General features: G+C 41.5%; 1 protein-coding gene across 3 annotated transcripts in view; it reads left to right on the plus strand.

The window, feature by feature from the left end:
• Window positions 1-25,446, plus strand: part of DENND5B (DENN domain containing 5B) — a 112,716-nt gene that overhangs the window by 45,073 nt on the left and 42,197 nt on the right. For 2 of the 3 annotated variants that reach the window (XM_017804835.1, XM_017804836.1), the window contains exons 2-4: window positions 6,574-6,683; window positions 11,839-12,505; window positions 23,927-24,114. In XM_017804835.1, coding sequence (XP_017660324.1) covers window positions 6,574-6,683; window positions 11,839-12,505; window positions 23,927-24,114 — 965 coding nt within the window. Of the gene's footprint in view, window positions 1-348; window positions 415-6,573; window positions 6,684-11,838; window positions 12,506-23,926; window positions 24,115-25,446 lie in introns of all 3 variants that reach the window. The other variant, XM_017804834.1, reaches the window with a different exon arrangement.

A 25,446-nucleotide genomic window follows, 5' to 3' on the forward strand; every position in this document is an offset into this window, starting at 1 on the left:
CTCTGGAATGGCTCAATATGTGAACAAAGATGTCTTTCATAATAGGGAAGCTGTAAGGCAGGATGCTGTTTGAAGTACTGAGAATTTAATCTTGTTACTAATTTTGTCAAGTATTCTACCATGTCTGTCATTGCATTCAACACCTCTGTAGTAATACAGTCATAGAGGGGTTTATTTGTCACATGGATTTACCCTTTGCCAGTAGTGGGGGGAAGAGAGATTGCAAGGGGGAGTATTTAATGTCTGGTTCACATTTTTTCCCTTCCCCAGTACATTTGGATGTCCTTTCATTTTGTTCATACTTGTTTTTGTTTTTTGTTTTTTATTTCTGTCTGTTATGTTGTGTAGTCTTGTACAAATGGCTACAAGCAGATCTCCATGGCAAGAGCTCAGATACTGCAGACAAAACCTCAGGTAAAAAGGGGTTAAGGACAAAACAATCACCAGGCCCTCTCTGTTTCTTTATTTTCAAACTTCCAACTCCCCTTGAATCAAACTAAGGATCAGAGATCAAAATCAAAGCCAAAATCCTTGGACTTTTTTATTTCTTTACCTAATTTAAATCAATATCTGGTAAATTTAAATCAATATCTGGTAAATTTCTTGATGCTCTCTCGGCAGATGTGCTTCCCCTCTCCAGCAAAATCCCAGTGGTGGAGTCAGTATATTGGTGGAGATGAGATATGCTAGATCTTTCTGTGCTTAATAAAGACTGAATAATATCTTGCATTGGAGGATACTTACCTACAAATCTAGATAGGTTTGATTATGTGGATTTGTGAACAAAGGGGACTGGAAGGTCCAGCTGCACCAATATCTGCTGCAGAGACCCAAAGTTTCCTGACATCTCAAGGAAGCATGTTTTGCAGTCTAGATTTAAATAGTAATGCTGGTGAGGTTCACACAGACACACCCTCGCCCCTGCCCTCAAAAAAATCCAAATAATTTAGATGTATTAAAGAGTACACAACCCTCTATGGCTTCCTGCTTAAATGTGATCCATCAATTCCTTTATGTATTGATGTGCAAAAGGTAGGTTAGACACTGCCCCCTCCTCAACCGCTCCCCAGACAGCCACCACCATCTTGCAGACAATGCAGATTTTAAAAATTTGGAATGAAAACTGTTTTGCCTGCCTTGTCCCAGTCCTCTCTTTCATATTGTCTCCCTTCTCTGCTGTGAGACTGTACTCAGAAATAACACCTTTGAGTTAATGTCCTTGAACTCTGACTAGCCTTCCACTGCCACCTTGGTATCCTGGTGGGGCTCAGAGTAAAACCAGCAGAGCACTTTCTGCACTACTTAAACTTACGAGCTCCTGAACCTGACAATTAACAGCTTAGTTGCCCCCGAGCCAAGCACTGTTACTGCTGCTCCCACATCGTTTTCTCACTCACACCTTGTATACTATTTGCTTCTTGTGCAGGGTCATCCAGAATAAACCTAAAGTTCCGTCTGCAGGGAGAGAACGTAGCTGGATGTGCTGAGCACTGGAAATAGCTGTCAAAGAGATGGTCACCACGAGGTGCAGCACTGTGCATGGTTGTGCTCCCAATATGTTCCTCTAAAGGAATACAAGATATTTTTATTTCTGTAGTCACAGGCATTCCTGTTGACATTCCAGAGCTTGGAAGGAGAGACAGATAGCTTGCATTCCCTGGACCAGAGGGTGTGGGTGGAGGGATGCCTCTGCCTATTTGGTACATGGCTTTCTATGCCTCTGTAGCTGTGATTATTAATTGAAACAGATCTGCTTAAAACTTAAGATCACTAAATTTATACATAGGATCACTCTTATGAAAGCCATCATGACTGACAACCTCACAATTGCAGCTGCATTTCCCTAGTAATTGTATCCTGTATCCAAAACACAGATATTTTCTAATTTTGAGAAATCTTCTCATTTTGAAATTAAATTAGCACAGTTTTTCTTGATCTAGCATCTGTCACTTCACCATTTGCTTTTAATTTGAAACTAAATGTTCCTTTAAAAACCAGTGCCTTAAAGGGAAGGCAGAAGTCGTGAAGAGTACAGTTACATAGGATGTAGTGTCCAATTGAAATGGAAATTGAGTGTGACATATTTTACACAATATTGAAAAGTACTTGAATATTTTTTTAAAATATCTGGAGAGCAAAAGGTTTCTATTCAAACCCAATTTTTTAATTTGCCTCTGAGGGGCAGCTTACCCTGTGAGTTGTGTTGTTTGCATGAATGGGCACCACACACCAAATAAGATGTTTCTGTCTGCATTCACAGTACTGTTATCTGCCCATTAATATTTTAGTATATGGATTCAATTCACATTTGATACTTGCTTCATTTTTAATGTGCCTTGCTAATCCTGTTTGGGAAGTTAGTAAGCAAGCACTTAAAAGCACATAGTAGATTTAATGAAAATTCACTGTTTGTCTAGAATAACAGCTAAGTAAATTCTACTTGCCACGTGTGGCTCAGTAGTTCAGAACTACCAAGGCTCAGAGCTGATACTATCAGGTACCCTTTGGTCCAGATCCCTTTCCTCCTGTTTGCCAAGAAGGTTTTGCTCCCTATGGTTCTCTTCCAGCTGCTTGTCAGTGTGAAGCTGGCTGTCGTGGTCCTTGTCTCTCATCTCATTTCAGTGAGAGGTGAGGGGTTTCCTGCTAGTTTGGCCAAACGATGCCATTTCACCCTGACATGCTGGCTGCTTCCTGTCCTATCCTCATACTGCTTCTTTCCTAAATTGTGTGTCTCCTCTAAAAGCTTAGCCTATTTGACTTTCTGGGAGGTAGCTTTGTATGGGGGGTGCAATGTTGAGTTCTTTTGAGCTAATGACTGATTGATTCACTGCGGTGTGGGTTCTTGGCTTTTTTCCTCTTATGTTTTGTGATCACTGATTGAGAAAATCATGTTTTCTCTATGTGTGTTTTACCTTTAATTTATATTTTTTTAAACCACCGGAGTAGTAAAATGCAAACACTGCAGAGACTCTGCAAAGGTAAGTTGTTTGTGCCATTTACTTTCCTGGATAAAATGAATCCATGTTGTCAGCCTATTAGAACATTGTAGCTGCTAGTTTTCGGAAGCTGGATTTCTTAAAGCAATGCTTGTGCTTCATAACCAAAACATTTTAGACCTATCTGTCATCTAAACAACTGCACAAATATCTTCAGCAGCATACAAATTATTGGTCACTTCCAAAAGCTGACTGAAACCCTCATTTTATCATTATTACAGTGGTTTATTGGCAAATACGTCTTGTTTTTCTCCACTGGTGCTAGATGCTCCAGAGTATTGCCCATCAAGTTGGGGGGGGTGGTGGTTTATAGGAAAAATGAGATGAAGGATGTTGAATAATAAGAACAGCAAGATATCAGGGCCTTCACTGCTCTTGCATCCCCAGTGATGTAGTTTTTGGTCTAACTTGGAAATTAATTTTTCAAGCAAAAGGTGTTTTTACAACATCTATGTGATGTAGAGTGGAACACTGGCCCCCAAAGAACCTGTGAAGGGCTCAAGTGATGAACTGCAAAAATGATGAGGACCTCTGAAGCATGCAAATTACCCGATTAGCATCCATCCACTAGGATGTTGGTTGTTGGGATCTTTATTTTGTGAAGCTTTAGGAATTGGTGGGCGGCATTTTATCTTTATCTCTAATGCCTCTGCAAGGAACTTTTAGACCAAAATAAGAGATTATTCTACTGCCATGTTCTGCAGTAGAGTAATGGTATTTCAATCTGACTTTGTAGCTGAGCATGGAGAGGGTCTTCATGTTTCTGAATTTGATCTAATTTAGCTAATAACTTCAGTTTTCTTTATTTCAGTGATGCATACACTTTTGCTGGATTTCTGGTTTGCCTTGAGCAGTTCCAGAAGCAGGCTGCTTTGACCTACCAGAGCTCCTCATGTGGAATCATAGAATCATTTGGTTTGGAAAAGACCTCTAAGATCACTGACTCCAACCATTAACCCAGCCCTGCCAAGTCCACCACTAAACCATGTCCCTAAGTGCCACGTCTGCATGTCTTGTAGATGCCTCCAGGGATGGTGACTCAACCACTTCCCTCAGCAGCACATTCCAATGCTTAATAACCCTAAATTTTTCCTGATATTCAGTATAAATCTCCCCTGATGCAACTTGAGGCCGTTTCCTTTGGTCCTGTCACTTGTTACCTGAGAGAAGAATCTGACCCCCACCTCACAACCACCTCCTTTGAGGCAGTTGTACAGAGTGAGAAGATGTCCCCAGTCCCCTCATCCACTCCTCACCTTACCATTTCCTTCCCCAGGAAATACAGCTGCAGCGTTGCATCATCTCAGGCTTTTTCTCCTCCCCAGCCCAAAACAGCCTTGTTGAAGCTTATTTGCTTTTCTCCCCACATGGTTACCCACCAAAACCAAGTGAGACAGGTGTAGGGCTAGAAGAAAAATAATCATAGGATCATTAAGGTTGGAAAAGACCTTTAAGATCATCGAGTCCAACCGTTAACCCAGCACTGCCTTGCTACTACTAGACCATGTCCCCAAGTGCCACATCCACATGTTTTTTTTGAACGCTTCCAGGTATGGTGATTTCACCACAGTGCTGCAATGTGTCTAAATCCTGTGTTCAAAATGATCCATTGTATAAAAATAACCATATCTTTAAAATCATAGAGATTACTTGGGAAGAAAAAGATTTTAAACTCTCTGAATGCATTTGAATGTGAGTGCCGTTGGAAGAGCTGGTTTGCTCTGCTCTGCTGGGTTCCTGAACTTGGTGCAGTGGCTCTCACAGCAGGGTGAGATGCAATCCCAGCACCACTGACACATGTGTCTTGAGGAATTTCCATCCGCCTACACGCATCCTCGTGGAGGGAAACTCCAGCATAAGCCTCTGCTTCCCCTTCCTGACCAAACAGGCAGCTGGTGTTGGTGTAAGAAATGCCTGACCTCTGCCTCCTCTTCCTCCACCTGCCCCTGTTGTGCAGGTGCTGCTGCAATGGCCCTGCCACTGTGATCCCTGAGACAGGGTGCAGCTTCTGCCCTCTGCATTGAAGGTGTGCTAAGGGTTTCATACAAAAATGGTTTTCAACCCTCCTGAAACTTTGCCCTGATAATTTTTACCTTGTGAACTGCCACTGTGTTTTTCTCCATTACCTCGTGTTCCCCGCAATTACCTCCAGACCCTAAGCTCTGCCAGGTAAAAAAACCGAAAAGCTCTGCTTTGACATGTCAGTTTGTACAGAAAGTTCCTTGGATCAATTCACTCTGAGACAAATAATTGTGTAGACTGTGCTTTGCAAGGAGCAAAGGGAACGTGCCGAGTGGATGCAACCTCAGAAACCTTGGAGTAACTCCTGAACTGTGAATTTTGCAACACCTCATAGGCTGCTCACTGCACGACGGGTTAGCTGTTTTATGTAACTCAGCAAACACAAGTTATACACCTGTGGTCCATGTTGCCTTCAGAGAGGGGTCAGTGACCTCAGGAGTGGTGAATTGCCTTTAGAACTCACCAAGCGATTAACTATTTTTTAATCCAAAATAACCTCTCATTAAAAACATTAGCAAAATATTGGTTCTCTCTTTAAGTATAAAGAGAAATAATATTCTTTTGTAAAGAGAAGAAATCCAATTCTATTTCAGTAACATATTTTGAGAAATACTTAGGTAAGTCCCAGAAGGAGCTTTTGAGTGCAAAGCGAGGGTTGGTGGAAAACTTTCCACATTATGAACCCAAGGCACTATCCCGTTCATCTCTCTCAGAAAGCAAATGAATAGAAAAGATACACTTGCAGTTTTTAAAGCAAGAACACTGGAATTAGTAACCTGATACCTGAAAAAAATGTAGTAGATGGTAATTTAATTAATAGACTTTAACTTCTTGTTTTGATGGCTCTCTTGCATACTGTAGGCAATCCAGTGGGGGAAACTCCATTAAAAATATCACTGTGAAATACAGTATTTGTATGCTGATAACTGGATGCATTTCTGCTTGAAGTCTAATTTCGATCTTCCTCTTTGTATTTGCTGGATTCTTTGTGTGGAAAATGTCTGCCCTTGAAATTTGATGTAGAAAAAAATAAGTGTTTAATTTTCACACAGGACTTGTGATATAAAAAAGATCATCTGTAATGAATCCTTGAATAATTTATAATAGCCAAGAGGTGCTTATATTTTTTTGTTGACCTTAAGACAGTTTCCAACAAACTTGAGGGGAAGTGCTATTTCAGTGACTAAGTAAAGCCATCTCTAGATATTCAAGCTATAGGGGAAGGTTAAGAATTCAATTCATTTAAGGATTTTTTTCTGTAAAATCCCAGCAGTCATTTTTCTCTTGACAATATATTTCCATGCTGTAAATACTAAGCTGGAAGCTGGTTTGTAAGATTTTGTGGGAAGGAGGGTAAGGTCAGATGGAATGTGCACCTTTTCTATTTCTCTTTTAAGAGTAGTACTTCTGTTGGAAGTGAAAATGCCCTTCAGATTTCACAAAAAAAAAAAAGAAAAAAGGAAAAAAAAAAGGAAAAACAAAAGAAAGCTGCCCAAGTGAGCTCCCTCTGAAGCCACACTGCTGTGACAAGTCATTATTTCTTCATTTTTTGCAGGAGAGAATTTCGACCAGAGTCCCTTAAGAAGAACCTTCAAGTCCAAAGTTTTGGCCCATTACCCTCAGAACATCGAGTGGAACCCCTTTGACCAGGATGCCGTCAACATGGTAGGTAGAGAAACTCTCTTCTCAAGGTGTTACCTGACAATTTCAACTCTTGAGTTGCTCCTGGGTTTACAACCAGCCCTTGTGATGTGATGAACGAGGAGGTGCTTCTGCTGGGACTAAGAGCACCCACTGGGTGTGCTGGTCGAAAAGCTGTAGAGGAGGAGGTATTGTGAAAATACAGGATACTTTCAGGCGCAGCAAAAGTAAAATACTGAATTTCCCTTTTTAGTTGTAGTTTTAAGTCTACTCCATGATGGAACAGATCTAACCACCGTCCCAGTGACTGGGTGAGAAGGGGTGTGGTTACCCAGGATACATATCCACGGGAGGCAAAACAAGGAATTTTTAAGATATATTAATATCCCAGTGAAGTTTTTGGGTACAAAACACCTTGTGTTTCTTCATATAGCAAGGGAAAGAGGAATCTTTATGCAGAAACTGGAACTTACCTTAATCACAGCTGTTGCTGGGTCATCGCTTTTAATGGCACCTCTGCATCAATGCATCTTTGGTACATCTCTTTCCTGTCAGCTCAGTTTGATGTGGGGATCTATGTTGCTAAGTCCCATGGACTGGGAAGGGAGAGAAAAACAGTTATTGTAGCAGGGGCAGTGGCAACTGAAAGACTGATGATCCACTGGGAATTTTTCTGAAGAGCTGATATTCAAAGGATGTTTTGAAAATCAGCAAAGCACTTGTTAGGAATATAACCTGACAACAGATTACTGGTATTTGAGCTTCCCAGTACAGAAAATGCTATTTGTTTTATAACTTAAAAGCAACCAGCTTCTTGCTATTTTTAAAAATGTGTACTGGATCTAACTCAATATTGGAAAATTAGGGAGCCCCTTCCCCCCCCCCCCAGTCTAGTTTAGATGTTCTTTGCATTTGCAGAGGGTAGGACTGCATACTAGCTACAAAACAGAACTGATCTCGTTGTATGGTGAAGGTATGAAGTCAGGAGAATCTCCTGGCCCTCACCCAGGAGACAAAGAGGTGAGAAACAGATAAACCCCACAATAAAATGGCTTTTGCAAACACAAAAATGCATTTGTAACTTCCCTGCAATCATGAAGATGTAGAAATCTGAAGTTCATCTCAGTTTTCACTGAATTCTCTTTTTAAGCACCGTGCCAAATATTTAATGTGGAAATACAGGAGCTGGAAGTAGCAGTGACACAGAGCTGATACTGTGGCACTGCACATGCACAGGAAGGCAGAGATGAGCCCAGTCACTCCCTCTGCCTGCTGACAGCTGGGGATTTCTGTCCTCTGCTTCCAAATGTGCACTGATGGAGATGGTGTGGTATTTGGGCAGGTCTCCACATCACTTCGCTTATACAGAAGTCACGAAGGACTCTGAGCGATGCTTCATCAGCAGTTAAGATGGTAATAATTCAACTGCCAAGGCTATTTATGCCTTTTAGTTCTGCCTTTGAATTGGGGATGTTAGGAGAAGTGATAGGGGTTGTGCAGCAGGAATATAGCAGCTGGAATTGCTGCATTATTTGTCTCTCACATTACAGTTGAAAATGTCTAATATTCCTGAAATGTAGTCATAGTATCAGATAAAAATGGAATGCTAAAACCAGCAAGAGACCTATTAAAATAAAATAATTGAACTGAGCTTCATTTAACTAAAATCAAACAGCTGAAGAACACATCTTTCATTTGCAATGTGTCTTGGAGGGAAAAAAAACCATTTACTAACAGCAGCAGTATTTAATGATATTTTAAATCATCTTTTGGAAAACTTCTTCATTGTTTTGATCTGAAGCATCATTTAAAGTAATATCCACCTCCACAGAATCCCTTGAGGCAATTATTGGCCTTTCTGATCTTGCCTTGCTGTATTAGTTCTGCCTATGTGTTTGCTTTATGTGAGCTTCCAGAAGCAATTTTCCTCAGAGAAGAAAATGCATAAATCCTTGAAGGTTAACTTGTGAGAACTCTGGCTTTGCTGGATGCTTAAGGAATTTCAATTGCCTTCTGGAACCATCCTATTGCTTTAAAAATAACCCCCTGAACTTCCAAGCAATCAAGCTGCCTAACAGTCATGTTTTCTCTCACTTTCAAAGTATGTATCAAAGTACAGAGTTCTCTTTAATAGGGAAGTGTTTCTTTCCCCCCACTGCTTTTTGTGATTATCCCTGCCTAGCCTCACATGCTATCTTCTGTGGCCACTCTGCAAGTGATGTGTTGTACCAAACCTAAGTTATCAGTAGAGAGGAAACTGGAATTTTTAGGAAACAAGCCTCCTATTTAGCCCTCTGATTCATCAAGTTATATAAATCTTTGCCTGTATTTCTGAACTCCAAGGAGTCATTATCTGCTTAACGTCTCATGTACTGAAATAAAAGAATCTAAGGTTCCCTGGTGTAATTTGAAGGATCAGGCTTTAACACAAACAAAAGCATCTTTCTCTCTACCCCCTCACCCACAGTGCAATTTGGGTATGAAGCTTGCTGCCTCTGCATGTTGTGAACATGAGAAATATATAGAGAGGCTTAAAAAGTGAAATGGAAGATCTAATGGAGAAGAGATGAACCAGTGCTAGTGGGCAGTGGTCCAGAGGGGACCTTTGCTTCAGAAATATCTGGAAGGGATGATATCCAGGAGAAGAAGGAGGGGAGGATTACAGTGTCTGTGTCCTGCCTCTGTGTTTAGGGAAAGGATATCTCCTACTCATGACTTCTAGAGACAGGTTATGGATTAGTTGATACCTTTTTAACTGTCTTGGTGCAGCTTCCTTTTATTTTTACAAACCATCTTGGTTATAAGCCTTATTCCAAATACGATTTAATTCCACATTTTTCTGCTGATGAATACGTTTAAATGTAAATAGCAAAGTGCCCTGGAAACCAAAATCCTGTCCTTTGATCAGTAACCTTGGACAGTTTTCAGTGTTTGTACAAAGATGCAGTACAGGTGACTGACTGCCAGCCAGCTTCACACCAGCAGGCAAAGATTTCACCCCCCCCTTAGCACATCCCAAGCCGCTCTTCCCCAACACTCTTCTGTGGCATGTGTGACACAGATGAGATGGGAAGTGATTGATGTCCAAGGCCCTAAGATGAAAGTTTTCATGCATTAACCTCAAATTCAAAGCTTTCTGTATTGCTGGTAAATGAGTGCAGGCTCTTCCTTTTGATCTCAGCTTCTTAAGTGTCTCCTGGTTGTTCTTCCTGCCTCGGTGCTTCCCATCTCCTTTCTTTCTTTCTTTCTCTGCTTTCTCCCATGTCCTCTTGTAGGTCTAACAACAGCAACAGTCTCTGTGCCAGGGTTTGCAGCCAGGGTCTTAAAATGTTGTTATTCTACATATGTCAAGCTGTGGCTGAAACTTAATAGATGAGTATCCCTTTGTGTGTATATACCCAGTATATAAAGGACAAGGGAATAATAATTAAGTCTTGGAGAAAATTTATTTAAACAGGCTTCTGAAACTGTCTCAGCTGGTCTGAATTTCCCTGATGCTTATCTGTTTTTGATCTTAGCCATATATATAATTTGCTTATGCAGGTATTTTTCTGTAGAGTGAAGAAAAATATAATCTTTGATAGCATTAAGATTTAAACCTGTGATTTCAGCCTGCTTGGCTTTGATAAGGCTTATAGCCACCACTGAAAGCCTGCATTCTAGAAATAAATTTTTATTAAGCAAGCCTGTCAAAAAAATGAGGTGAAGAGAGATATTTATTGGGCAGAATAAATTTAAATAAAGTGTGAAACAAGGATTTTTATTGGAGAAGCCTTAACCATGGCACTACTGTTAACGCCTCAATAAAAGCTGTAAAGCTTTTGAATGAAAATGTGGCTGCTGTTTAAAAATGGTTCAAGCTGCAGTTTCATGGTTTGTATCGGCAAACCCCATCAGTTGAATTAAATTCTTTTGCCAGCTCCATGCTACTTATTTCCCTATACATTACCTTTTTGAGCAATACATAAGAGCTGTCCTAGATAATTTAGGGGCCTGATAGCCTGTTGTGAAGTGAGTCTGGACCACTTGCCTGAATCCCAGCTGGGCTGGTAGCAGCTTAATCAGATTTTCAAGTGGTCTGTGCAAGGTGCACTGCAGAAGTTCAGGGTAGGATGTACCTGAAAATATATGATTATTTCTCTTGACCTCTTCTACCATCAGAAGAATTTACTCCGGGTCAAGGTGAGGCAGTAGGGGATACACTCAGTTGTGTGTAGGTTCACATCCCTTGGGAAAGGTGACTTCAACTGTTGCCTTTTGGAAAAGGAGGAACACTTTGAAGGCTCTCCCTCTCTTCTTTCTTTTTTATTTCTTCAGTTGGAAGGTACAAAGGCAGCTTTAGTTCTTCGTTTATTAACATACTGATTTAGCTAGAACATGAAGAGTTTCCTGCTGATGCACATTCAAACAAGTTTTGCTGGATGTTTGCTATTTTGTATTAGATGGCTGATAGCATTCCCGAGGAATGTCTGGAAAAATGCCTCCAGTTATCAGCAGGGCCATGTTTCAGAGAAACACCCAGTGTAGTAGAATCACTGCAAAGGATTTTGCTGAGTGATAAATCAAAAAGGAGGCTGTCATAGATTTTGGGTGCTTCCCTCCCCATCCCCTCCCACACCCCTTTTTTTCCAATCTAAGCTATTTTGTAGCACTTAAAGAAGAAAGTAAATGTAGTAGCTTAATAGCTGCCAGTCATTTGGGGTTTGGTTTGTTGAGGTTTTTTTCCGTAAAATTAGGGAAGATCAAAGAATTTTAAGAAGTCTGTTTAATTTTAATTCAGTGGTATAAGATGCTTCCTTGGCTCTCTGATTTTAGAGCACTGTGGGCATGATATATGGAAATGAGAACAAAACTGGATGTTTTTATATGATGCTTAAGTAAATGACACAGACTATTCAGCAGTGAAAATAATTTCAGAAAGTAACGAAAATGGCTCATAATGACTTAATAGATGGGTAATTTTGAAGGGTGTTTTCCTTTCTTCAGTCGTGTCTACCTCTTCTTTTAAGTAGCATCAGTTTCAGGCTGTTTGTTCTTGAATACTTTTCAGGGGGATTATGTTTAATAATAAATGGCTTGTTGTGATGCAGCGGATAAAAAGAATGTGCCTATACAGCAAAAATAACCAAATAAAATTGTAGCTTAGATAACTGTGTCTATTTCTTCTCTCTTTTCTTAGCTGTGTATGCCCAAAGGGCTGTCCTTCAGGACGCAGGCAGATAACAGGGATCCGCAGCTCCACTCGTTCATCATCACCAGAGAGGACGGCTCTCGTACGTATGGGTTTGTGCTCACGTTCTACGAGGAGGTCACGAGCAAGCAGATCTGCACAGCCATGCAAACACTGTACCAGATGCACAATGCAGAGCAGTACAGCAGTGTCTGTGCCTCCTCCTCGTGCAGCATGGACTCCCTGGCCAGCAGCATCGACGAGGGCGACGCCACGTCCCTCGCCAAGCTCCAGCGGTACAACTCCTACGACATCAGCAGAGACACGCTGTACGTCTCCAAGTGCATATGCCTCATCACCCCCCTGCCCTTCATGCAAGCCTGCAAGAAGTTCCTGATCCAGCTTTATAAGGCAGTGACCTCCCAGCAGCCGCCGCCACTGCCCCTGGAGAGCTACATCCACAACATCCTCTACGAGGTGCCCCTGCCGCCCCCAGGGAGGTCGCTCAAGTTTTATGGGGTTTATGAGCCCATCATTTGCCAGAGGCCCGGGCCCAACGAGCTGCCGCTCTCTGACTACCCACTGCGGGAGGTCTTCGAGCTGCTGGGCCTGGAGAACCTGGTCCAGGTTTTCACCTGCGTTCTTCTGGAGATGCAGATCCTTCTGTACTCACAAGGTGGGCGCTTGTCTGGCGGTGCATGTTGGGTCTGTTTCCATTGGGCAGTTCCTGGGCAGCCACAGGAGATACAATAATTTAATGTTATGTGGAGCTAACGTTGATCTTTAGGGGATTTGTGAAACGTGAGAATGGAAAGAAAAAATGTGAGAGAAGTGAGTCTGTCCTAATGAAAGCACTAAATAATTGTTTCCTCCAGGCAGTCTTGGTGCCGCTTGTTTAATTGTGCGTTGTATTTATCACTTGTGAAAGCCAGCAGTAGAATTAATTTGATTATTATCCATACACTGCCCTTGATCATGCTGCAAGACAGCGTGAGACAAATCCTGTCTTCCGCAAGAATACCAGCAGAAAGTGTAATACATCTTGAAGACACTCTTGCTACTTTGTTTTTCAAATTTCAGCAGCTTACCAACGTTTGGTGAAATTTCCTCCCTCCTGTGCGATGGATATGTTCTGGTTAAAATGCTGGGAGTTTTTTAGCACTTGGAGGCTGAAGATGTAATGCTGGGTTGAAACTGAGTGGAGTTACAGGTCATCCCTTCGTAGTCCTGCTGTTTGGGACCTTTGCTGACAAGGATGCTGGTACTTCTTTTTGAGACACTTAAGATTGCAGTTGGCCAAGGCCGGCGACACTGGCAGAAGTTGCTTGCACAGAGCCTGTGCAGTTGAAGTGTGCCAGTAATCTTTTGAAAATCTGGTCTGTACCTTTTCTCTTATGGTTGTGTATTTCTGCAATAGTGCAAAACTCTGCTACAGGTTTGGGGAATCCCGACTTAGCACTGGGAATGCTCTGAGGTTTTACACCCTGTTTCCTGTACAATATTGGTTGCTGTGGGTCTATCCCTGGGGATATTCAGGTGCTAGAAGTAAGTGCTGCAAATGTTTCAATGCACCGGAGTGCCCAAACATGTCAAATTCAAGTTTCCTGCTGGCTTTCAAAGGGATGCTCAGAGTTTTTGGAGATTCCTCCAAGTCTCACTGGATCCCTGTTCATATTATTTGGGTTTTCCAATGGCATCTGTAATGCTGACCCTAAACTAGGAAACAGTGCCTCAGGGAAAAATTTTTGGGGTGTTGAGGGGGCTGGTTTCATGAGACTAGAACGGAAAACATGAAGCCAGGAGATATACATACCTTTTATTGAAAAGAGGAAAAGGTGCTGAATACCTAGGCTTCTCAAGAGATGTGGCTCAAGCAACACACAGCTTGAAATGGAGAGAGGAGAGAGGATGGGAAGTCATCTAAAATGAGTACAGGTAGTGAACCTTCAGGCTTCAAAAGGCAATGCTTGTGTTTGTCATGGAAAAGAAAAGATCACTAAGTATGTAATGGTAATGCTAATAACTAAATGACTGAGAATGGGCAAAAAAGTTCAGGGAGGTGGAAAGAGGGTAGTTCCTCTGCAAAGGATGGAATTCAAAGGATTGCTAGTTCTTTGCAGAGCTCTTCTCCATGTGAACTCCAGGGGTTTGCTTGCAAGAACTGAAAATGAAGGGGTTTATCTGCTCTCAGTTTGAAGTATGAGCAGAAATCCTGCTGTTAGTTTTGATTAGGCTCCTTTTCCAGTCCCTTCTGCTCCTGTGTGTGTGTGTGTGTGTGTGTGCACTTACCCCCTTTCTTCCTCTTTTGAATTGTGCTGCCTTTATCACTTTACACTGGAATTTGACATTAAATAGCAGCGCCACTAAAATGCTTTGCCACCCATCCCTTCTAGTTGATCCCACCCTGGTCCTTGTTAATGGACTCAATGAAAACTGATTTTTTTTTTCCCTCTAAGGTAGTAGTATTAGCAAAAATGTGCTTGTCAGGTTATATTTTAATATTTTGTACATGTAGAGAGCAACCTGTGTATGTATTACTTTTGTAACAGTCCTTCAGACAGATACAAAATACACACTAAATAATTCTCAATTTTCAGTGCCACCAGAAGTTAGAAAAATATTATTCTTCCAATTACCGTCTATAATTTAAGGGTTTACTCGTTTTTTTGTTTTCTCTGTAGGTTTTTTTTTTAAAACAAAAATGAGATAATGAGAAGTAATCCTTTCCACCCTCCAAAACACAGATTACTTTTTTTTTTCTCTCTCCCTCTATAATTTGTGAATCTAGGGATGTCCTTGACATGACCTTTACTTCCCTATTTATTATAGGCACAACTTAATGGTGCATGGGGGAAAATGTACAGTTGTATTAAGGAAATTCTGTGATTATGTAAATAACATCATAATGCCAGTTCCCAGAGGTGAGGAGTGTGGAGTGGAGGGCAAGTGCAAAGCCTCAGTTTTGGCATACCCTGACAGCTGAGTACTTGACTAATCGTGCACTGTGGCTTCTTTTAAATGTCAGTCTTGCGATTCCTGAAAGAGAAAACAGCAGCTACTTTCCTATTTGAGATGTAACCAACCTAGACACCCCTGAAATCTCTCTAAGCTTTGAGATCCACTGGGGAAAAACACTTTCTTAACTCCCAAGTTCTTTCAAGGCAAAAGAGGAAAAGTTTTTTGCTTACATATCTCTTGTTCCAAAATAAAGAATGAGAGAGGGATTTTGCAAGTTCATCCTTCCTTCCCTTCCCGGATGAACTTGCTGGATTGTGTTTCCAGTAGCCTGGCCTTCCTGTGACCTTCCCAAACTCAACAAGAAATTAGTAGGAGATGGTCTTGCATCCACTGGTTGCAATCTCAAGCAAGACAGCATTATTTGCCCAAATCAGAATTCACTGACTTACTGCTATAATACTCAAGAAATCAGAGCACTGGACCAAAACCTACTTTAGTTCACCAAACTATTTCAGTGGGAGAGCTGCTAATAACATGTATGGGAAATGGAAGCTGATTTTTTTAGTGGTTCTCCTAGCCCTGTTGGAAGGAAGCTTTAATTCAGTCTTAACCAAAAATTTTGTTATTCTTTTAAAGAATAAATAGTTATTTTGGAAAGTTGATTGAAAATATAATTGGGTGCACAACCCTGACCATACAGTGAGCCGAGTTGGTGATAACAGCTGGCAGGAAGGTTGCACAGGGGCTGTACTGGCTTTTCTGGAGTGGCTTTTCCCAAGGGAACCAGGAGCTGATGATGAAAAAGTTTATTTTTAACCCCTGTAGCTGAGGCATAATGTTTCCAGCAGCCTGAACAAAGGCGGCTAACTAAATGAAGAGGTGAGGGTGTTGGGTGACTTTACCCAGCTTGCCCTGGATATTTTCCCAGCATGATACAAGAGTGTCTGGCACAGCTCTGCAGTGGGGACAGGACAGGTAGCTGTTTGTACCATGGCTGCTGCAGTCACCTTTGGGTATCTAGTTGCATTGTTCGTGATGTTTTATGGGTGAGTGGTATCCCATCACTTGGGAAAATGCAGGGATTGTAGTGAACTGTAACTTCAATTTACAGCTGTGGTGGTCAAGCAGAAGGTTGGACAATGAAAGAATGATAAGCTCATTTTTTAAAGCTGCATTTTGGACTGCAGACAACTACCTTAATCCTCAAGTTTACAGTTTATACTTTAAAGCAGCCTGGTGCTACAGAGCTCTCCCTGTGGCTTTACAAACCACAGTTTGGGAACTAATAATGTAGGTATCTGTATCTTTCTGGGGCAAAAGCCACTCTGACCAAAGCATTTCAGTCTGAATCTTTGAAATGTCTGTGCTTCTTGGGAGCTGCAAATGGTGCTGTGGCAGCATTAAGGCAAAACACAGAACAAAGTGACACAGATGGCTGAGTGGCAGAGATCTGTGCTTGCACCCCAATGACGAGACTGAAAAGATCAGCCCTTACTGTTCATGGAGACAGTGTGGACTTCCAGGGAGTTAATCAAAACCACTGTTGGTGGGTAGATGTAATAGACTGCTCCAAGTGCCAGCTTTGATCTGCAAAGGTGATATAAAAAGCTGCACCTGAAAGCATTGGAAGCTGAACTCCAATGTCTTCAGGTTACATCTCTCTGCATATAAAGAACACTTTTAAGATTAAATAGGGACAGATTTTAACATTGGGGCTTTGAAAACCAAGGAGAGAGATTAGAAATTTTTTTCCTGGCAATTCTTGGGGTTGCAGTCTTTGCAACGCTCTTGCAAGTGCCCTTTTTTTTTATTCAGAGCACAGCTCTCCAGTAAGACCACGCAGATGTAAGGGTTTTGTTATGTCCACTCTGCAATAGCTGGTACAATTTCTGAAGGATCGGTAACAAAATGCCACTGGCGTGAGACTTCTGCTGGAGAGAGATGAATTAAACTGTAAGCTCAGCAGAAACCTCAGCAATCCATTTTGTATGTCTGCCTTTCCAGGGATTAAAGCACGAGAGGGAACGTGTGGATGAGACAAAGATAAACTTCTTAGAGCTTAGACTGTTTCTACTCATTATATTTTTGAGCATTTTCCAAGTTGTTTTTCCAAGGGCTTGAGTAATTGCTTCTCCAAGATTGAAATATTATTTGCCTTTTTTTTTTTTAATCTTAGAAATTATAATACAAATGACTATGCATATATAAAGTCATTGCCTAGAAAAAGGTAGTGTCTGAAAGATCTTTCTTATGAAGTCTGTTTTGGGGGAGATTTTTAAAAACTAATATACACATGATGTGTCTCTCTTTTAAAGCACTTTTACACCAAATAGCTATATAGAAAACCTTTGCTCTTCTGCTCCTTGTTTTAATAGTTGCCCTCCACACTAGTATTCATCAAAATCAATGGGAAGTTATTGCAGAGAACAATTTACATGAGTCTCTTCCAACTCAGCATATTCTGTGATTCTGTGAAAATCTGTCTGTGCTGTGAAAGAGACCTGGGATTAGGGCCTCAAGAACACCACGCTCAGAGGAGGCCACAGTACATATTCCCCTGGAAAGGAGACAAGTAACTGGATAGAATAATCAGAGAATGAATTATACTCTTCCTTTTTAACTCAGGTGAAAAGACAAAACTGTTTTTTAATTACAAGTTGCTCGATTTTGTTAGCCAAAGTCAATACGACCTGGAAATTCAAGGTTTTAAAGCATCTGGAAATAAGGCAAAGGAGCTAGTACAGGTCTGTACTGCAACTCCACTCCTGTTTTTGTTCACAATGAGCTGTAAAGGAAGACTGGGTCACTGCTTTTAATGCTATGCATGCACACACACTCCACCACCTCATTAATTGGATCTCATTATTTTCCATGATGAAACCTCTTTTCCTTTTAAGAATGAGGGGAAGAAAGTTAAATTAAGCCTTTTCATTCTAGTTATGGCAAATGCCAGATAAATATCATGGCAGTCAAAAGTGGTCTTGAGCAAAGTTGTTCCCTGCTGGGCTCTGTGTCCTCTCCACCACCTCGCTGCCTGCTGGGAGCCTGCTGTGTCCCAGCAGCTGCAGGGACAAGCAAGGGGCTCCCTGTGTCTTCAGGAGCATCCTCATGTGTCCTGCTGGCACCTTGTCAGCCTTGTCATGGACTTTCGCCCTCCTCTCAGAGACTTAACCATGCTGGTAATGGGAGCTAATTCTTAAGGTGGCTCTTAATCATAAACTAATTTATGCTAAACCATTAATGGCAGGCTGTGACACGGATGAATCATATAAATGGAAATTCATTGAAGTAGAAATGGGATGGTTTTTTTACATTATACATTTGCCAATGAGGGAAAAGGGTAAGAACTGACTTGGGTGAATATTGGCCTTGGGATGTTTCCCTGTGGGCAGAGCTGACCCCCAGTCTGAGAGGCTAATTCTTACTTCAGGCAATTAGACGCAGGCTCATCTTGACCATTCTGTTTAAGAAAATATGTATTTTGATATTTGCATAAAATGTATTTTGATATTTGCATAAAATGCCACTCTGCTTTTGTCGAGTAACTCATGTGCTGTGTCACTCGCTGGTAAATCCACTCTTCCACTGGGGATGAAGGGCACTGAGGTGCCATGGGTCGCTTCCCCAGGACAGGCTGCTGGTTACAACCCCATGTCACTGCACCTGCCCAAGTTCCCTGAATGCAGCATTGCTACAAGGTGATTTGTATAGTGAATAAACATTTCCTGAACCACTTCTGTGCTTTTTATCTGAACATCTCTTGAAAATCACCTGGACTGGCTTGCTGCTCATTGCAGCTGCCAGTATACAAAGCAGATGAAAGGTGGAAGCTTCCAGGGTGCTTTGATGTCTGCAGCCCTTATATGTGCTGCTTCTGTGAAGCTGCTGAGATCTGATTTGAAAACCTTTGCTTTCATAAACAATTTTTGTCTCAGATGTGAATTTCAGATTTTGTTTTTCATCTGCACTAGGCTATATATAAACATCAGAGATCTGAAGGTACGAAGCCCCAAGACAGGTCTCATAGCAGTTATGTGCCGTTCCTGACTCATGCTCAGAGCTCAAAGCAAAATACTCATTTTTATTTTCCAGTTTTTCCTGGCTCATCTAATTCATATCTTGTTACCAAAAAAAAAGCAGTTGAACAGCAATTGCTTATAAAACTTTGACTGAAGAGGTAGCATGTTGAAAAACTATTCGTCACAAGAATTTTTTAAAGCCTGTGCAGGTGTTTCACTCTGAAGAATTAGCTTTTATGCATTAAGGTTCATTGATGATTTTTTTCTCTCTATTGTTGCTTTGTTTTATTTAAAAGTATTGCTTAGAATTGTTTTGTGCATTTTGATAAGGTACTCTTTGAGAACATCATCCGATTACCATCTTCCAGGATACATATTTAAATACATAGGTTGGCAAAGCTGCAGTTATACTTCATGCATGTTCAAAAAGCAGTAGAGGAAAGGAACTGGTGTCCAGCTAACTTGTCGTCTCCAATACTTCCAAGCGCTTTTAAACTGTATGTAAAGTGGGACTTTAAAAGGAAAGGAAAGAAGCACAGTCTATTTTTAAAGCATCAGACTGGATTTAGAGGATCCAGGCTGTGACTCCAGCTCTGCAGTAGGCTTCCTGCCATACCTTTGGTAGGTTACAGGAACAGAGAGTTGGAATACTGCCAAGTTGTTCTTTCATTGGGAAGGAAGGGGGTGTTGAAACTGGAACGTGTACTGATCACAGCAGGAATGCCGTTTCTGGTTTGAATGAGCATGTGTGCTCTTACACATGCCCTATATACAAAATTCCTGTGGTTGGGCATTTGCTGGGAAGGTCACAGGTGAAATTCTCTTCTGTTTGATTATGACCAAAGATTTGAACCTGTTTTGGAAGTAGCACCTGAATGAGATCTTAGTTGTTTTGACAGGGAAAACACTGATGTCTCATTTCCCTTTAGAAGGATCTTGGTTCTGCTTTGCTGCAGCATTGGAAGGATTTTGAAATATCAGACTCCTCTGTAGCAGGAAAAGTAATTTTTATGTTGAGCTTTGTGAATTGTTTAACGTCTCAGAGCTTCTATAGAGCCTGTAAAATGCAAGGAAGATTATTTTGTTCTGTTTTCTCAGTCATTGCCTCTGTTTGAACTTCAAGCTCTTTGAGACAGATATTTCTGCATGCACAGTGTCTGTTGTAATACTGTGCTGATTGGTTATTTTCCTGTTATTGTGTTGTGGAGAATCAACATCAGGACAAATAATTGTCAAATTTTGTCCTCTTTCAGAAACACATTTATGGGGAATTGATGTTCAAACGTTGAAACCATTTCCATCTCCAGCAGAAAACAGCGATTCATAATTATACAGGAATGTCTCAGGATTTGCATTTTAAGCACTAGTTTGTATTTTATGAGAGATATGAATATTACCAGACTTTGTAAAGCATGGCTGGAGTGTGGTGCTCATGCAGAACTGGCAGCCTGCGGCGAAGCAGGTCCCTGCTGCAGTTACATGTCCTGCACAGGGAATTGAGATACAGGGGCTTGGCTGAGGGCCCCCAGCAGATGATGCCAGAAAAGGCAGTTTGATCCAGGCTCTTTTAACTTGACTGTTTTGCCCTCTTCTTCGCTCAGGGAGAAGGTTAAGTGTGAGAGACAATACTGTGCCAAATCCAGCTTAAGCAGCTCTTCGGAGGCAGCAGTTGCAATAGAAGCCCCTGGGACCACTTTGCCCTGGGATTATCCTCCTTGAGCAGTTTCTTTTGGAAAGTGTTCTGTGAACAAATTAGAGACTTAACTCTGAACATGAAGAATCGTAGAATAATTTTGATTGGAAAAGACCTTTAAAATCATCAAGTCCAACCATAAACCTAACACTGCCAAGTCCACCACTAAATCATATCTCTAAATGCCGCATTTACATGTCTTTTAGGTGCCTCCAGGGACAGTGACTCAACCCCTTCCCTGCTTGGCAACCCTCTCAGTGAAGAAATTTTTCCTAATATCCAATCTAAATCTCCACAGGCACAACTGGGAACCATTTCCTCTTGTTCTATTGCTTATTACGTGGGAGAATAGACCGACCCCCACCTTACCACAGTCTTGTTTCAGGTAGTTGTAGAGAGTGAGAAAGTCTCCCTTGAGCCTCATTTTCTCAGGGCTAAAAAACCCCAGTTTCTTCATCTGCTCTTCATAGGACTTGTGTTCCAGACCCTTCACCGGCTTTATTGCCCTTCTCTGGACATGCTCCAGCACCTCAATGTCTTTTCTGTAGTGAGAGGACAAAACCAAACACAGCACTAGAGGTGTGGCCTCACCAGTGCTGAGGACAATCACTGACAATGTAATGTATGTGATGGATGTAAGAGAGATGGAGCAATTAGATGGAAAGGAGATCCAGGGCAGGAGAAATTTAAAGCTCAAAGCCCATCTGCATGCTTTAGAGAAACACATCCACTGTTTGGGACACTTGGCAAGCCTCAGGATCTTTTGGGTCCTTTCTCCATTGTCCTGAGCTGAACAGCAAAGAGAAGGGCAGGCACTGCCCTGGGCTTAGGTCTCAGCTGTCCACTATTAATTTCTGTACCCAGGGATGATTTTGTGTGGGTCAGATCTTTCCTCTGGTGGCAGCAGCTGCTGCTGTGGGCCATCATCGTGGGCTGTGACTTTCTGTTCACGCATTTAAAGCAGTCAGGCAGTAACCTTCCTTGTTGACATGGCAGGGCTTTTCGCTGCACCAGTGTGCTGTGCACCCCATGAGGTGGGTGAGCCCCAAGAAGAGGAAAGGATTTGTTTCACAGATCTCAGGAAACTGCCTGGATTTGAGCCATTCATCACTCTGAGTTTGTGACCTTCTGTGGATATCACCTAGACGGTGTTTTTACTTTTTGTATCTTTTTCTAAATGTTTCTTGATGACAGGGGAATGGGTTGGAGTAAGATCAGAGAATCCTTATTCTAGAAGATACTTGCACCTTTGCTGTCAAAACCTGTTACTTCATGTGGCTACGTAGATCAGAAGGGACTTTGAAATTCTCATGCACACTAAGATATGCTACTTTCTGTATTTTATTTTTTTTTTTAACCTTTAAAGCTTGCAGAGTTATGAAATGTTATGAGACTCCTAAGCTTCACCAGTAGGTACTGTAAGTTGGGTTTGTATACGTGCTCCTCAACAAGACAGTGAATGGAAATGTATAATTATAGACCATTGCAGCATGGGGAGGGATTCATAAATGGCTGATCTGTAGCTGGGAGTGATTTTGAGGTGTAACCTTGAGACTGACTTGCATGCATGAATTAATTTTGAAGACTGAGTGAATAGCTGTTGGTAAGACAAGATGAAAAATGTTTTTGCCGTGCTGACTGACCTTCTGCAGATCGAGGCTGGTTTTCCACAGAGAAGTGCTAGCAAGGAGAATGGGTTATGCAATTTGTTGTTCTAATTTGCATATTTATTCAAGTGTATCTTCCCAGTGACCTCCTAATAGCTGAGCAGTGTCAGATGACAGCGCTTTTGCTGTTGTTGATGTTTTCCAGGGTGTCTGGCTTGCTTGTTCAGGAAACGGGAAGGGCCAGGCTGGATTTCTCTCCAGGCAAAAGCAGTCAGTGGGGCTATAGGAAAAAAGCCTTCTTACCTGACTCCAAGCCAGAGTGTTCATACATGTATCTTTAATTTTCTGGAGTGGGGCAGAGGGATCAGGAGAGATGGGCAGCAATTCAAGTGTTACCAAGGATCTGGGTCTGGCCTTGGTGAGAGAGAAAGTCTTCTGGATGCTCAAGCCAAAGCTTGTGAGATTGGCACTGATGAGACTTGATTTTGGATACAGCCATGGAGGACACGTCCCTTTTACCACTCTTGCTGGTTATTGATGACATACCCATGCACTGAAGCTGAGGGGAACAATTCTTTTTGCAAATAGTGAAGAGCAGCTTTCACAAGTGGCAGAGGCCCAGAGTGGGAATCAGAACTGACTCTCCCTCTTGTCACAGCCTTGCATTTTGGTGTTCCTGCCTTTAACCACTACCCTTAAATGAGATGCACTGCTTCTTCATGATCAACTAAGATTCCTAAGGAATTTGGGGTTAAGTACTTTCATGTTGTGCGAAATTTAGGGGGAGTTTTTGTTAATTCAGAAGCTGCTGTAAGATGAGGTAGAAGCAAACATCTGGTCATCTGGCTTCACATTCACCAGCAGCTTACAAGACCCAGGGGTCTTTACCTGTTTCCAGATGGATTGTCTGCAGTTTGAGATTTGCTGTAAGGGTGATCTCTTTAATACTAATGTGTGATTTATTTATTTATATATTTTTAAATATTGTTCTCAATGTATTCCCTTATTTATATTAATAAATAGGTTGTGGTATTCCATCATGCCAGCTGGATATTTGAGAAATAATTTGCTCTTACCAAAATTCTGAAATATTTTGGCAACTCAGCTGGATCAAAATAAATTTTGATTTAAAAAATAATGTATGGTGTGTTTACTTGAATCAAAATATTGCAAAGCAATGAACTAGTGGATTAAATACAAATTTGGAAAAGCAATGCAATATAAATATACTATCTACACAGAATATTTTTGAGGACTAAATTTATATTAGGCTTCTGTTTGGATTTTACTTGAAAGCAGTACTTTTAAATACTTAGGGATTGTAATCTTCTGCTGGTATGTGACCAAGGCAAGTCTTCTGGGAAGTGCACTCAGCCTTAGAAATAGTAGCAAGTGGAGCAGAAGTGGGCAGGCAGGAGCAAGCAAGAAACCACAATGTTTCTTTGAAGTCCATTTCTTTCTCCTCCTTTTCCCTTGTAAAAATACATGCCTTTTATAGAATTACAGTATTGTTACCCTGTACTATAGAAAGAACTTTTGGTATCTTTTTAATAAATTAATTTAATGACAGAATAGATCTAGATAAGATACGAATATCTATGCTCAGCAGTTTTTCTGGGAGTAATGAGCTTTGACAAATTAAATAATGTCTAAGGTTTTTAAGTTTAAGGTTTGTAAGTACTGTCTTATTTTCAAAAGAACATCTTACCATATAAACATGGTTTCTGTCTTGTTTTGTCACTGATGTCCTTGCCAAACAGATTTCAAAAGCAAAACACAGGGATATAATTCAGTATCTGTCTCTCTCTCCCCCTGTCTAGATTATCAGCGTCTGATGACGGTGGCAGAGGGAATCACAACGCTGCTGTTCCCGTTTCAGTGGCAGCATGTGTACGTCCCCATCCTTCCTGCCTCTCTCCTGCATTTTCTGGATGCTCCTGTTCCCTACCTGATGGGGCTGCAGTCTAAGGAGGGAACTGACCGCTCCAAGCTGGAGCTACCTCAGGAGGTCAGTCTCTGTCTTTTGGGTTGCTGTCCTGAAACGTGTTATTAATATGTGTGAATTCCTGCTGGAAAATGCCATGCCTGGTGTTAGGAGGCCTCTCTGGCGTTGTGGAGACTTTTTGTCAGCAGGATTGAGATAGTAGGGGGACTCTCTTGGTCCATTTCTGAATTTATTGGGTACCACTACTTGTCTTGACTTCTGCTTTTTGCTGTGACGCTGAAAGTTTCTCTGCTTTCCCTGCATCACACGCTCCCCCCAGGTTCTGTTACTCTGTCAGTGTCACAGTCCTATTGATAGAGGGCTAAAGAGCATTTCATTCGGGGATGATCTTTATGGATCTGGATCTCAGGTGCAGTTGCTAGATGGTGTAAACCTGTCCCCCTGCTGCTGCTGCTGCGAAGGGTGCCCTGTCTTGCCAGCCTCATCCTATCCTCGTGTGAGCCCGTGTGTTCATGGCTGGGTTGAGGTCTATTACTAGACCAGCACCCTGGCTTCAAACAAGCCAGATTTGCATTGATACTGTGTGCTTGTGAACCACTCAGAGAGAAAAAAAAGGAAGGAGAGGCCATCTTCCTCATTTAGGTGTCAAAATCCTAGGTGATGGTAGTGAGTAAAATGGAGATTTTTCTCCTTGAAATTTGACCAAGATGGTGAAAACTGCTTCACATTCTCATCTGGTTATACAGCAAAGTCTTTGGGATATGGCTAACCTGTCTACATTCCAGATGGTGACTGGAAGCAGAGCAAGCCATGCTTTTTAACTTGGATTTCTTCTTAAAATCGGTGGGAACCCCAAAAATAACTGTTCATATGGCAGTATGACAGTGGCAGAGCTGAGCTCAGCTGTGTGCAGAGACCTCTCCTGGGAGCAGAATCCCTAAGGCTTGCAAATATGTGCTCTTACTTAGAAGGCAGGTTGGAAGCAGCAGCTGAGGAGAATATGCTGGAGAGGGAGTTTGTATGTGGAAGTGGAGGGATACACACAGGGTAAGGATAATACGTTTTTTTAAAAAGGTCTATTTTAAATATTACATGGAGGTGACTGAGTCTTAGTCTCAGTGGCATGTAGCAGCAAGTCAAGTTTTACCTCATGGGTGCAATCACCAAAGCACACGAAGTTTGCATTGATGAGGAAATAGAGCTGGTATCTAGCTACGCTCCTCAGTAAAATCATGCTAATATTACATAATTACTGTGATTTTAAAAATTATTAGTCACATGCTTTTAGTTGGCGGATTAAGCTGTCATTTTCCTCAAATTAAAGTTTTAATGTGACAGGCTTGAAGTACCGCTGGAATAACAAATTAAGTATCACCAGGGAGAAAAGAGCAATAG

This window comes from Lepidothrix coronata, unplaced genomic scaffold (assembly GCF_001604755.1).
Source record: "Lepidothrix coronata isolate B3197 unplaced genomic scaffold, Lepidothrix_coronata-1.0 Scaffold10, whole genome shotgun sequence".
NCBI lineage: Eukaryota > Metazoa > Chordata > Aves > Passeriformes > Pipridae > Lepidothrix > Lepidothrix coronata.